The sequence below is a fragment of the Prinia subflava genome, chromosome 5, assembly GCF_021018805.1.
Source record: "Prinia subflava isolate CZ2003 ecotype Zambia chromosome 5, Cam_Psub_1.2, whole genome shotgun sequence".
Classification (NCBI taxonomy): domain Eukaryota; kingdom Metazoa; phylum Chordata; class Aves; order Passeriformes; family Cisticolidae; genus Prinia; species Prinia subflava.
Genome location: NC_086251.1, coordinates 12,126,659 through 12,141,531, shown reverse-complemented (window position 1 = coordinate 12,141,531; position 14,873 = coordinate 12,126,659). Strand labels below are relative to the sequence as shown.

The 14,873-nt window shown below is 43.0% G+C and overlaps 1 protein-coding gene across 4 annotated transcripts in view; it reads right to left on the bottom strand.

Annotated features, from left to right (window-relative positions):
• Nucleotides 1-14,873, bottom strand: part of DENND2B (DENN domain containing 2B) — a 151,104-nt gene that overhangs the window by 28,978 nt on the left and 107,253 nt on the right. For 2 of the 4 annotated variants that reach the window (XM_063398042.1, XM_063398041.1), the window contains 6 exons: nucleotides 12,050-12,265; nucleotides 10,404-10,500; nucleotides 9,429-9,473; nucleotides 7,065-7,248; nucleotides 6,329-6,442; nucleotides 4,673-4,742 (listed from right to left, as the gene is read on the bottom strand). In XM_063398042.1, coding sequence (XP_063254112.1) covers nucleotides 4,673-4,742; nucleotides 6,329-6,442; nucleotides 7,065-7,248; nucleotides 9,429-9,473; nucleotides 10,404-10,500; nucleotides 12,050-12,265 — 726 coding nt within the window. Of the gene's footprint in view, nucleotides 1-4,672; nucleotides 4,743-6,328; nucleotides 6,443-7,063; nucleotides 7,249-9,428; nucleotides 9,474-10,403; nucleotides 10,501-12,049; nucleotides 12,266-14,873 lie in introns of all 4 variants that reach the window. The other 2 variants (XM_063398043.1, XM_063398040.1) reach the window with 1 other exon arrangement.

Genomic DNA, 14,873 nt, shown 5'->3' with positions numbered 1-14,873 from the left:
GCTGTGCTCTACAAGGTAGCTACACAGTCTTGGAGGCATGTCCTCCATCCAAGGCTCACTCCTGCACACAAAGAATAGGTCCAGATCAGGAAAGCAGAATGCTAAAGTAGCCCAGCTGAGAGGCACCCAAGTGACTGTGCCTTGATGCACTGCACTGCTCCTGAAAGAAGAGAGATGGAGGGGATGATGTTTTGGGGTTGATTTGCTTTCAACTTGTTTTTGTGGAGCCCAGGATATTTTCAGCCTTAGTTCAGTATCACAAAATGAAAATGCTAATGAGTTTTGATGATAACAAGACAGTTACCCAAAATGATGAACATAAACTGGCTGAGATGGAGAAGACAAGCTCTGCATCTGGACTGGTCCAAACATGGCTCAGGACAATCTTTTTTATAGTGAGTTTAATCTGAATATTACTGACTAAAGCCCACTCCAAAATCTTTGGCAGGCAAAACAAGAGGCTTTTGCTCCAAAAACCAAGCTTGCCATTTTTCTCTTTCAAATCCCACCTCCCTGTCCACGTGCTTGGAGTCTATGGAGCCTTCAAAGATCATCTCCCAGTCTGCCATCTCACTGAGCTGCGTGAGGGAAGTGGCCTTTGCAAAGCACATGCACTAGCCAGCATACCCAGAAAGAGAGATATTCCTTAGAGGTGCCAGGAATCAGAACAATTCAAACACTGCAGGCTATAATGAATAGTCAGTCACAAGCCAGTTTCTGTGAAGGCTCTTGATTCCGTGTTAGGGCCAATCCAAATTCTGACCATGAGAAAACTGTGGGTGTTGTAAATCCAAAAGCACTTCTTAAAGACTTCTTGTTCTGTGAAACATGAACTTCAGGTGCCAGAGTACTCAGTGTATACAGGGCTGTCAAACTACTTGGGCAAGGGCAGGATGGAAGGGAGCAGGAAGAAAAAAGAGTTTTCCAATGAGGTTTTTGCAGCTCCTAAAAGTCTGCATCCCACAAAGGTTGTTTTCACACTGTAATGCATGTCCTTCTCCTGTCCCCAGGAAATCCAGGTTGTCAGGTTAATCCCACCTAACAACTGCTTTCCATATTTTCAGGTACACCTTTCACATTCCGGCATCTGCTTCTCCATGGACTCCTGGGGCTGGCTTGTCTGAGCCTAGAAAAGTGGTGGAGGGTCAAATTTTATGTGAGAGGGAAGAGAGACATAGGATGAAACAGTCCCTGCAAGGGTGCCCAAATCATCTCTGCTGCTGACGTGCACTCACTAGAAAAGCTGTTGTAGGATTGCCTTGGAGGTATCAAGATGTAACTGGAAAATTTCATGCTATCTATGGAAATGCAGATTGTCTGCTGTGGGACAATAGGTTACATTCCATTCTAATCCTGTTCTAAAATGAAACAAAACAATATAAATACATTTAAAGGGGATACTGTACAGGATTTGTAGAACAAACAAAACATAATTGTCACTGTGTCCCTTGAGGTAGTTTTGGCACACAGACCCCAGAAAAGGTCTGAGATCTGAAGGAAGAAAAGTGGGACAGTTTGTTCATATCACAACACGCCAAAGGAGAGCAAGGCTGACAAAACGTAATTGTTTCCTAAATGCAGAATCTGCACACCAGACCCTGCAGAAGAGCAGCCAGCCATCCTCACAGGATCAGGCTGCCTGGCCCAGCCAGCCATGGAGCTTTTGCCAGCGAGGCTGCCAAATGCACCAGAAGGTGTGACATACCTCTCTCTGGGTATTACATGAGCATCCTTCAACAGGACAGCTGGGGAACATTTTCTAAGGAATTAGCCTCACAGCAGTTGGCTTGGCTTACAGTGGAGCAGTTTATAAGAGTTTTAGGGGGGCTTCATGGTTCTGTGTTACAGTGTGGTCTCCCCTTCCTCTTACATAATATCTGCTAAAAACTGCATGTAGTTCCCAAGTTATTGTTATTGCATTTCACAGAAGTTGCATGCCAGGAATGGGACTAATTGAAGGAGAGGCTGTGCCCTTCTGGACATCAAAGCCATCCTGGCATAAGTTTCCAAAACCTCCTCAGGAAATTGGACCCCCAAACACAAAAATCTGCTGCTGGTATATAAAGGATTCCTGCAGGATCTACCTGCTCCTTGCTGCCTGTAAAAAATCTGGATTTTCTGTAAAGACATATCTCACACTAAGGCGCACACCAGTGAGGCTGTCTCACCATGTACCAACCTTTGCAGGGGACATGAAATTGTTACACTTCATGAGCACAGCCAAACCCTATGGAAAAGGCACTTCAGGTAACCACACAGACTCCACATTTCCCCCAGCAGGACAGAAAGAGGTTGCAGCACGCAAATAAAAGATCTCTGCTACTTTTGCCTTTTCTACAGGGTAGGGAAAATGCTGAGATGTTTTTCTGCACCTTCCAAAAGCCCCTCTCTTTCTAAGCCCCGGGTTTGCTCTCAGAAGGGCACGGCTGGATTTGCCCCACAAAGGGCAAAGCTGGTGAAGTGCCTGGCATCACTCCTTCCTTTCCTTGGCTGAGAAGACTGTACCAGTGGGATAAGATATGTCAGCTTCTCTGTGCCAGAGTTTGGAATCCATATTAAGCAACCTGAATTAAGTGATTACCCAAGGTGGCAGCAGCAGATCTGCTTTATAACTGGCTTTATAATTATTACATAGATTTAGCAAAGCATGACTTATTTTTGCTTTTTCTTTTTGCTAGTTGATTGATGTTTGTCTTATCTAGTGGAGATTAAAATCTCCAATGCTGTCTCAAAACACCATTATATAAAAGTGTGCACTATTGATTTATTTCTGTTCCTGGTATTTCCTAATATACTCAGCCATCTTTTGCACCAGCTGAAAGTCAGTGTTCTATTTTTATGTTGTCCTTAATGTAGGGTGAATTTCACTGAGCTTTAAATGAGTCAAAAAAGCCCATGTTAATGTTTCATTGAAAAACCGATTCAGCATTCCTGTGTATAAATCTCCTTTATTTTCACTGGTTATTTCAGTCTCAGCATGGTCCAGGACTAACCATTTGGCATTTCACAAAGGCAAGCTCTGTGCATGACTACAAATTTACTGACCTTCTCAGAAATAAGTCTTAAACCACCTTTACCTGGTAGAGTGAAAACATTCCATAATTTAATTCTAACCAACATTTTCTGAGGTTTTTTTTGTTTGTTTTTCAAATAGACCTTATTACCCTTTTAAATGACAATTCATTTAAAAAAATTTGATTTGTACTGCTGCCCTACATCTTATTATGCTTATTTACACCAGCAACGATGACTTCTAGATACCTCCCTTGTTCATCCCTGAGTTACCCCCTGACGAGCCCTAGGTTTACTGCAGCACAAGTCTTCAGTGACATTTCCTGCCCACACATCAATCTCGTTGTGGCCCACTGTGTTTTATACAGAAGAAGTCCCTGTGATGCTACCTATGGCAAACACCACCCCCAGGACCAATGAACAAGTTTTCTGTTATGTTAGATTAATGAAACTTCCCACAAATAGGGAACCACACACAGCAACACCTCCCAGACAGAGCATCTGCTATCTGCACACCAAGAGCTCTGCCATGGACAGACAGCAGGGGAGGAGCAGGGTCAGGCACAAGCAGAATGCAGGACAGAGGGTGCTGTGCTAGTGACAGGGAGTTGCTCTGCTGGAAGCTACTGAAGGCAGGTGTTTCCTGCCTGAAAAGGTAGGAAGTCATGCCAGAAAAGGAAGGGAGAGGAAAGTGCTAGTGTGCCTTGCTATTAGAGAGGGGGTGTCTATTTACAAACTGCTGCAGGCATTCATTTGGCACACAGAGTCAAACAAAGACTCCTGCAGCATCCAATCTCCACATAAGTCCCCCAACCCTGCGTGAGCAATAGTCATTAGAACATGACAGGAGCCGTAGCTCCCCACGCAGTCATTCACAAACAGCTCCAAACCTTGCCAAGAGGTGCAAGGCCAGTGCAGGGACAACCAACTGCTTTGTGCTTTGCTGCCATCCCATCAGGTGTGCAGGATGGACACCAGAATCCCTGTTTGCATTATGCTCCACCTCCCTTAACACACTCTGCAAGCCTCTGTGCAGACTCCTCTCCCTTGATATACACACACACTGCTGTGCTCTCAGTTTATCAAGTGTCCAGGGACTTTCCAGGTGATGAGACAACACTGTTTGTAGGCTCTGCACCTCCCCTGTTGACCACCCCTGGTCATGAGGACTGAAAATTGTGTGAGAAACCAGACTTCCCACTGCTGGCACCAGTCTGTTGCATGGCTCTGAGCTGCAGACTGATGACACAGTGCTGGCAGTCCTTTGAGATGTAAGCAGCTACCCAAGAGATAAACACTATTCACAATTGTTTAGAAATACCAGCTTTGCCTTTGTTTCCAGTGTTGTGGTATTTCTGATTGTGCTTGAAAGTACGTTACATAAAGAATTTATGAAGTGCTCACACAAGAAACTTCCCACATCCTCAGAAATTCACTACACACCTTGGGTTCTAGCTGATTGAAATGGCTATTACAAGTTCTCCTTTTAACTTGATCTCCTTACATTTCCAAATTTCAGAGTGAGAAAACCTTGCTTCCTTTAAAAACCATGAGACATGAGAGACACCCTCAGTTCAGACTGTTTTGAGATTTTTTAAATCTCAGTTTTGGGATTTTTTAAAGAGAGTTCTGCCCTTTGAAGTGAGGGTGACGTACTTACCAATAGCCTCCTGCAGTACCCGAACCGCCGGCTCCCATCCTCCCCAGTCAGCATGAAAGAGAAGGTCTCACTAGGAGAAAGTGAATTGCCCAGAGCTTATATCAGAACTACAGCATGGCTACAAGGTAGATCACTTAGGAAGGGACACTCATCAAGTGAGAGACGCTACCCACTGGAAGGTCTTTATTATTAGGACATACTCTGTGGAAAAATTCTGTCAGCAATATGGTTAAAGACAACCCAGCTGTCTTATCAGAAGAGATGGGTGCTGAGTGTCAGTGATTGCAGAAGAACCATGAGAATCAGATTTTGAGGGCACTATTCCAGTGCTCCTTTACCTTTAGCTTGATCCTGCCTTTGGACTGAGCTTTGTTCTTAAAGGGAGAACCTTAGATATTCTCTGAGAGTAGAGAAATCATTTTCTAATCCAGAAACAACACAGGTTTCCAAAACCAATTCATTTTATGTCTCTATCTAGGATAAATATAATTTGTGACAGAGCAGTAAAATTAACAGTTTAAGGCTGTAATTACAGCACAGGTAAAGGGTTGGGTCTGTGAGGGCTGTGAAACATTCCTGACTGCTTTGCAAGTTTTAAACGGCATTATGTAAAACACTTTGTTGTGCTGAAATGCCAGGGTTTGTAGAATTACAGATATCTCTGGGGAGACCTTATTGTGGCCTTTCAACACATAAAATGGACTTCTAAGTAAGATGGGAATGGACTTTTTAACAGGGTCTGTAGCAACAGGACAAGGGGTAACAGTTTTAAACCAAAAACTAGGGTAGGTTCAGACTAGCTAAAATGAAGAAATGTTTTACAATGAGGGTGGTAAAACACTGAGACAAGTTGTCCAAAGACATGATGGATGCCCCATCACAGGAAGCCTTCGAGGTCAAGCTGGACAGGGCTCTGATCAACCTGATTGAGTTGGAGATGTCCTTGCTAATGGCAGAAAGGTAGCTAATGGCAGACTAGATGACCTTTAAATGTCCCTTCCAACCCAGTCCTTCCATGATTCCATCCCTTCTGCCTATCCTGTTACTCTACACCTTTGGATCAACCAGTTCTCTCATATCAATGCAGGGAAGAAAGAATTATATATTTTTTGAGGTCACTTTAAATGAAAAAGAAAATGCAAGTCTCGCTCTCCTTTTCCTCGCCCTTCTCCTCCAGTCCTTCATCTCCAATGGAAGGAACAGAGGACTCCTCTTGGAGCTGTGCTGGGACAGAGCACAGCTCCAAGAAAGTTCTCAGAAGCAACATTTTGAGCCAAATGAAGGGGGGTAACCTGCAATGTTAGATGAGCACTCTGAGGTGAATTACTAGGGCAGGGGGTGGGCAGGGCCCCATCCTTTTTAAGATTTATTTTAAATACTTCCATTTATTCTTTTGAGTTTAGCACTCAGAAGAACCTTCAAGCCTCTTCCCCTCAGCCACACAGGCCTGTGAGGCAGGCAGAATAGGGAAGAAAAGGAACACAGAACTTCAAAAGAAAGAAAAATTAAATACAGCTGCTTGATCACAAAGTGGCCAAGACTCAAACTGCTGCTTCCTTAATTGGGCATCAACAAGGCTGAGGCTGCACTGTTCCAGTGCTCTCCAGCATCATTTCAGCATCACTCCATGGCACAGAGGAGCTCTGGAGCACTTACCTGTTGTACTCAGAGACAGGGAGCCAGTCCTTGGCATCAGGGAAGCAGAACTGCGGGATAGCCTTGAGGCGCTCCTCCGCTTCCCGCATCTGTTTGGTTGGCCTCTCCAGCTGCCGGGAGAAAAGCAGCGTTCAGGCAGTTCCTGGAGTGTCCCTTCCCAGCTCTGCTCAGGGGCAGGGGCACTGAGCAGCACTGAGAGCCAGGGTCCAGCAGATTGTCCTGTATTTGTGCTTGGCAGTGTGAGGCATGACTCCAAGACAGGTTTATAGGTGCTTGTACAAAAGAAATAATCACTGCTGGGGTTTCATTTTTTGAATTGTCTTAAATTCCCTTGTTGCATGATGGCCACATAAAACACAGCCCTAGCTCAAATACCCTTCTGCTGCAAGAGCACAAGAGAAATGGCAGAGATCAGCAAAAGTTTTTCCATTGACTTCAGTGAGTTTTGGAACAAATCCTAATATAGCCAAAATGAGTGAAACGTGAAATATTTAGAAACTGAATTAAATGAAGTCTTTAAAGCATGCATCATCAGACCAAATTCTCCAGCTCTGGAAAAGATAAATTTGAAAACAGGGAAAACTTTCAGTTACCTTTTCTATGCCCTTCGCTTTGTAACAGATTGCTTTGGAAAAATTCTGAAAGCTGCATTTAAAAACTGGATTTCTATTCATTTTTCTATTTATTCACCTTACTGATCTTAGAATGAGCTGTACATAGGAATTTTTCTTTTACCTTGGGAAACTGGTATGTCACTTCTGGGAGGTAAGTGTTTTTAGAGGGTTTCTTTTTCAGAGACACTACCACAAAATACTCAAATAACTCCCGCTCCTGCCACTCAATCAGCTCCAGTTCCAGGGTTCGATAACTTGGAGCCCTCTTCAGCATTGACTGGATGTGCACAAGGCGCTGGGTATGAGCTGGCATTTAAAAAGACAAGAAAAAAAGAGACAGATCATTACCTGAGACTGTAATGAGTTTGTGTAAGCCACAGCCATTCACAAAGGACTTTTGATTTGCCAAAAAATTATTCCAAGCATGCTCTCCCTTCAAAAGCAAACCTTCTAGTTAGCAAACCTTCTGTAGTCTCCCTTAGTAATTGCACCCATAAATCAAACCCTCTCCAAGTACTGAAGTTATGCAACACTCGGTCACTGAAATAATCTGCAGTTCATACCTGCTACCTTGCCGAAGGTCTGGCTTTTCTTCACATATAAGACTAGGTTAAAAGCCCTTATGTGGTTGTGCAAATGCACTGGTGCCTCCAGGGTGACACATCTGGCTTACCCTGATGAAAGACAGTTCTGTGCCCTGTCCCTATACAGCTTTTTGCTACAAACCATGTAAGGCAAGCCATGGAATAATCTCCAGGGAAGGGGAGGAAAGGAAAGATGTGCCGGTTGCCTTCTGTGGGTTGCTTTGTTAGTGCTAATTCAATAGGGGGATGATCTTGAAGGCAAAGATGTGCCTTGATCCAGTGACTTGTAGCTTGATACATATGGAGCACTGGTCATTAGCATCACTACCAGTGCTGGTACACCAAAAAAACCCAAAACCAGTTCAGTAAAAGCAGCTCCCTGCATGCTCTTCCCCAGCTCTTCACATAAGGATCTCTGGGCAATGGTAAAGGAACTGTTAGCAGCACACTTCAAACCGTTCAGGCTCTACTCACTGCCAATTCCCACAGCTTCCAAAGGCTGACTGTGGGGAAATAAGGTTTCGTAAGCACTAAGGAAAAGCCCTTGATGACCAGCCATCATACATCTGGTTCAACAGAAAAATTAAAAATTATTTTGATAAAGCACTTGGGTCTCAATGTGACTGCACATCTAAGGAAGCTAATCCCCAGACAAAACCTGCCTGTTCCTGCCTTGAGGCAGCCCCATGTTGCAAGGCCACAGCTTCACGTTGGCTGGAGGTGAACCCAAAGAGCCCAGCCCACCAGATGGGCACCCAGTGAGTCCTGTCATGCTACACGTGACAAGGGGGTCTGTAGCTCAGGATGCCCTGAGAGCATCAATGGAAACACAGAGTCACTCAGGAGCATTGGGTAGACAGACATCAGAATGAAGATTCTCTGTTCCGCAACAATGGGGGAAAAGCCTCCCGGTTTCCAGTGAGATCAGAATATTCTCCCAGTAATAAGACAGGGGCCAGGCCCTGTCTATATTCTTTCATGGCCTACGAGAACAAGCAATTCCTCTATTTTCTGACACAAAGAGAAACAGAATTGCGAGTGGTTTTGGGTTGGTACAGGTAGACAAAGGAGCAAGGAGTCATTTTCCACACATCACTGTACAATGGTGCACACACCCTGTTTTGGATGGTTCTTACCACCACCTATTTGGCACAAATCTGTTTCCCTGAGACAATGTTTTTCCGAAAGCTTTGCTGCATGTACAGTAAGCAGGTGTCATCTGCAGGAAATAGACATGGATGATTGTCCCATGCTCCACACACTTGTCTTTTTTACCCCTCAGCTACTAACATCATGATGGGTTTTTAGTAATTAAGTCTGTTGCTGCTGCCTTCAACTTTTTTATAGGTCTCTTTCTGTATCAGGACTTAGGAAAAGGAGAAACTAATTTACTGGCCTGACTCAGGCAGAGTTTGTGCAGGTGCTGATAAAAGAATTTCTACAATTTGGAGACTGCAGACTTATAAAAGAGTCTAAGAACCACAATGCTGGATCAGACCCAGATCCTTGCCTCCAATAGCAGCAAGCAGTAAACACTGAAAGCAGCATATGAAGCATCTTTATCCAATCTCATCCCTCTAAGCCTGCACCCAGTAGTCAGTCTGGAATAGATCAGATCTCTACAGTGACTGACAAAGCCTGTCAAGACCCTCTATCAAAGGTCCTGTTCTTCATTAAATGACACAGTTGCCAAATCCTTGTTAGATCTTCATAGCTAATTTTTTCCTTGCTTTAGACACTCATGCTCCTGTGTTGGAACTTTGGGAGCTGTGCAGTAATGGAGTTAAGAAACTATAGAGAACACAGGCCATGGACAGGAACAATGTGCAATAGCAGGAGAACATTCATTAATAAAGTCTGTGACAGGGTCTAACTAGGAGTCACTAAAGGCTGATCCCTTACCTTTAAACCTGTCATCTGAGTCACTCTCACTCTCGCTGTTCTCATCTGTGGACAGAGAGGCATCAGTTAATGCAAAACCAGAGCAAACAAACTCAGGTCACTGTGCTGCAACTGGGAAAAATCCTATCTCACATCTCTGAGCGTTGTGATACACACATGCACTTCTCCTCAGTTTTAAAATATCTTGAATAAACTGTTTGAATGACTCCTAGATTGTGTTTTCCTTGGATTCAATATTGCTTGGGAGTAAAAACTTCATTTTGATGAAAGGGAAAATTCATTCTCCATTACAGCAACTGTTTGCACTGAATCCCCATCTATGCTGAGCTGCAAAAGTGTCATTTGGAAAATGGGTCTTAACCCTTTCACTTCTTGTTTTCAGGTTTTAATTTTTCTTTTTTTTTTTTTTTTAAGTTAAGCAGCATTTGAGAAGTCAAAGAAAGCCTTATGAGCTTTTGTCTGCCTGGGGAACATTCCAAATCACCAGAACTCACCAAACTGAGTTAGAGTTAACAGGCAAAAGTAACCTTATGACAAGATGTGTTACTTAGGGGTTCCTGTATTAAAGCCCTATTGTACTCTTACTACAGGGCCTGAATTTCCTTTTTGGGCCCTGTTTTTCCAGAAGCAGTCTGAAGCACAAGGTGAGTTACATACTTAGAGTGCCAGGAAAAAGCATGCAAGAACTCCAGAGTCAAAACTGTGAATTTTGGACAAAATTTACAGTAAATGTGGACTAAAGAAAAAGCTGGGTAAGTCTAGCTGACCATGGGATTAATAGGATACACAATACTGAGAATCTAATTTTTTTTAGCTCATCCTCATTTTCTCTTCTTGCAGAGAGAAAATTATCATCCTTCACAGAAAAAAGTTCTAAACTAAGTGGAGTCCAGGGCGGACATGGAGGAAAGAAGGAAAGTGATTAATACTGTAGCAGCCAAATGGATTCACTGAACCATGACACTTCTACCATACCTCGTAGGGACGCTGTCTCAATATTGGACATAGAAAGTTTCTTCAGTCGCTTTTTCCCTCTTTTTGCACTGTAGATGGAATTGATTCTTTGGACAAGCTGCAAAATAAGAAAATGAGGAATCATTAAGAGTAAAAATTTTTCTGCCAGGAGACTTTTAATTAATGTATTTAAACAAAACATAGATGATAGATCGGTTAATGCAGATAATAACTGTGGGCCTCAAAAATATCTGAGATGATGGGAAATGAGATGACTTGTGTTTATTGTTTTCAGCAAGACACTGGGATTACTAAGAATTCAACATTAAACAGAATATTATAACTTCAGGAGAGTCACAAATATGTAGCAATTAATCTTCATGATGTTTTATAAGTCAGGAATAGTATATTTCATTCCACAGTAGATTTCTTCAGAGAAATATAATACAGTTTGCAAAAGCTGTTTCACCTCAGCTTCCAGAGACAAATAAACTGAGTGAAAGGATGCAATTTGCTATAGACACAGCAGAAGGTCAGTAACAGAGCACAGACTGAAACAAAACCTTTTTAGGTTTTCCCTCTAATAACTAACACTATCTCAATTTAAAAAAATTATATTCTCCAGGAATATGTGATCCTCAAAGGTAAAGTAGTAAGAAAATAGAAATTATCACAAAATTTGCAATAAAATTGTGAACAGTCATATGCTGAATATCATAAGGAGAATATCTGTCCCTTCAATTAAAAAAAAATTGGGTACTAAATTAACCTTCCAAAAACTTGCCAAGTTTTACTCGAAGTCAGGTATTAAGTTACTCTGTAAGTAACCCTATGATTTCCTCAAGAAGTGTGTGCCCATTTGTGAAGTATAACAATATATTCCAAGACAGTAAAAATGCAGTAAATATTAAGGATGTAGGATTAATTTCCTCCTTAAACAGAATTTCCAACAAATTCACAGAAACATAAAAATCTCCCTCTACTCACAGTATTTATAGCCATGTACTCTAAAATATGCTCTCTAATAAGAACAGGAAAGAGTTGAATACACAGTAAAAATCAGCTTTGTTCACAAGCCAAAATGAATCACATTGGCAGTTCTCCCCCTCTCTGTTGCTATTGTATTGTTGTTTTTTCGGTTGTTGTCTTGTGGCTTGGAGTTCTTTTCATATTCCCTTTTGAATTGAAAAACTCCTTGAAAAATGAAACATTAAGTTTTACTGCAAATCCATCAAGACAGCATGGTTATCAGGATGGGGTCAGTTGTGAGTAAATGAAGGGAAACCTATCAGGCCAATTAGTTATTTTCCTGCAAACAAATGATGGGGAAATAAACCACTTCAGCTGTTGCTGCATGTTATAAATAATAATTGCTCGTCCATCACCCATTCAAAATCTTAAAGTTATATATAGCAATGCTCTGGTCCATAGAGCTTAAAGAAGAGTGTGGAAAACAGAACTGCCTTAAAATCAATTCTGTGCCAAGATGGCCATCAGATGTTTGCTCCTCTTGGAGAACTTGGATGTTATCACTTCTAGGGAAGGGATTTTGATCTAAATGTTCCTTTAGGGTACAAAAAGTGTTTCTCTGATGGCTAAAGGCTGGCTCAAGAATGTCACAAGACAGGTGACCTCTCCTCAGCACAAGCCTGACAACGTCCCAGTACCTTTGGGATCCTCCTGGCGCGCCGTGTGGACAGCAGCTCGCTGGCGGTGCTCAGGCTGTCCTCGCTGAGGCCGGAGGGGGACGAGGGGATGCCCAGCTGAGCCAGCAGCAGCATGTCATCGTGGCTGTGCCGCTTGGGCAGCCGCGGCACGCGCTGGCTCTTCCTCTCTGACCAGTTCCCCACACGCATGGAGTGGCTGCTGGCCTTCGAGGGCAGCTGCAGGGACAAGAACAGCTTGAGCTCTTCCCCCCTTGGCAACACCTGGGGCAGAGGCAGCTCTTGTGACAGAGTGGTGGCTGCACGGGGACACCACACCAGGAGAGCCACGACTCCACAGAATGTGTGTCAAGAGAGGGTCTGAGGTCACGGTGAAGGGACAAGGGTCAGCCTTGAAGACTTTAAAGTTCAAAGAGAAAAGACACCATTTCTGACACATCCTGCTACATTTCCATGCACCCACATTCCGTCAATTCTGTGAGCCCTAAAACCTAACTTGAAGGCTTGGCTGACAGCAGAGCACTGACCCAACAGGCCTGGTCCATTCTTCTGACTTGCAGAAGTGAAAATAAAGAGTAATTACACAATTCAGTGGCATATTAATTCAGAGCAAAAGTAATAACTAAAATAACAAATTCATACTATTTTATCCAAGAAAAAATAAAGTAGAAAAATTAAGCTTGTTCTATTTTCATGGTGTTAAGAGGTTTTAAGACCTGACAATTAGTAGAGGTGCAGTTACAACTATCCCTGCATTCCTAAAGAATTCCCTTTAAAACACAAAACTGTTACCACTACAGGACAAAGTAAAAATCTCACTGGAGGATTAAGCACCAGGTAATATCTGTCTTTAAAAAACTGGGAGTCTTTTGGAGCAGTCCTAGGAGCAGCTCTGCGCAGCTCCAGGTCTCTCTCTCCTTCTCCTCCCAAATACAAACACTGTAAAGCAGCTTCACCAGCATGTCAACAAAAAAGTACTATTATGTCAAGCATCTGTCACTCGGTATTCACTAATATGCTATCAGCTCTGTTACAAGCTATAAACCTGCAGCAATAAATGACCCATTTATTGGCTGACTGATTGCAGTGCCATCCTACCTGGGATTAAGCATGGGTGTTTCTGTGGAGAGGAGCTGCATCACAAAGACAATGTCATCATAAAACATTCTTTTCATACGTGATGACTTCAAAAACTGAAAATAATCAATGGGAAAAGACACGGAGATTCAAAATGACACCACCAGTGTTTCTGAGATCTCTGCATACCACAGGTCAGCACACCAGGAAAACTGGTGGCAGTCTATACTTTGTTGAAAGGAATTCTTTTTGGAGATGATTGTTGGAAGCTTGCTGACCTTCTGATCTCTTCCTTCTTATTTATCATCATCCATACTGAAAAGTCATGTTGCTAACCCAGCTGCATTGCTATGATGGAAAAACTGGGTGATAAACCATTGCCAAAGCTACCATTCTTCAGGAAATTCAGACTTTTCTATTTCTGGTCATTGGAGAATTACTCAGGCCCAAAGCTGATCGCTCTTAGTGTCGCTTCATTTTAAATACCAGCACAGTGACAGTGCAATTATGGCAGGATTGACACCTGTCAGGGCACTCCCAGCAGCATTTCAAAAAGGAGCTACCAGAATAAAGACAGCCCTGCTGCAAAGGAGTTCTTATTTACTTAACAACCTTACAGAAGCCACTTAAATCTTTAAATTCTTTGGTAACCCTCTGTTAAACAGGGAACACTGACCAGTATCTTCCCTATGGATCCGTATGGTTCCCAGCCTAATGACACATGCTCAGGGATCCACTGGATGCTACACAACTCCTGTTAACACACACACAGCCAGAAACAGTTGTTATACACCCTGTCCCACTATGAAGGACATTTCCCTGTTATCCTCATGACTACAGTGCCTGTTCCTCCTTAGTCTGCCTGATTACTACTTTCCACTTGTTCCTTTTCCAGAAGCTTTGTTGAAGTCACTCCTGCTTTACAAAGGACGTGCTAGGAGCACACTAAGAATCCTGGTGATGCTTCTTTTGTCTCTTGGATTGTGATGTTTGCATGCACAGAAGCAAGTGAAAGAAAATGCATTCAGTTTTCTTTCTAGATCTCTTTACCAGACAAAAATGTAAATTGTTGTGATCTTTTGTTCAACTGCAAATTTTCTGTTAATTCAGAGCACAGTGAAGTTCCTTTAAAGGGTGCTTTGAATCTCAAAATTAAGTAGGTGTTGAGATTTATATTTTTCCTTATGAACATAGTGACACCATAAACAACAAAGCAACCTGGTATTTCATGGTGTTTTTACACAAAACAAAAAAAAAAACAGGCTTGCTTTGGAAAATTCACCACAAATGGGAAAGTCACAGAGTTTCCTTATCTTTCTTTTTATGCTATAAACACAATTTATACAGCCTTGTTAACGGCAGACACTCAGGTTTTTCTGACTATTTTATTATTCACGTGTTTACTCAGGGCTTTTACCTGGCACTCTCTGTTTTACAATAAATATGTCAAACTATGAACTTCCCATGAGCAGAGTCACACCGCGCCCAGGGACAAAACCAGCCGCTGACTTCTCCCCTCCTGTCCCTGCCTGGCAGCACAGGCAATTCCCTAAGAGGTGCAGCCACAGGAGGAGTTAATTTAGGTGCAGATTCCACTCAAAAACAAGCAGGGGAAGGATTCTGCTGTGAACTGTGAGGCCAGGGTCAGCACGAAGCGCTCGGGGCCGCGGAGCCGCGGCTGCCAGGAGCGCTGGGAGGGCTCGGGCCGCGCTGGGAGCGATCAGCGCCCGCACTGCGCTCTTCCTCCTCC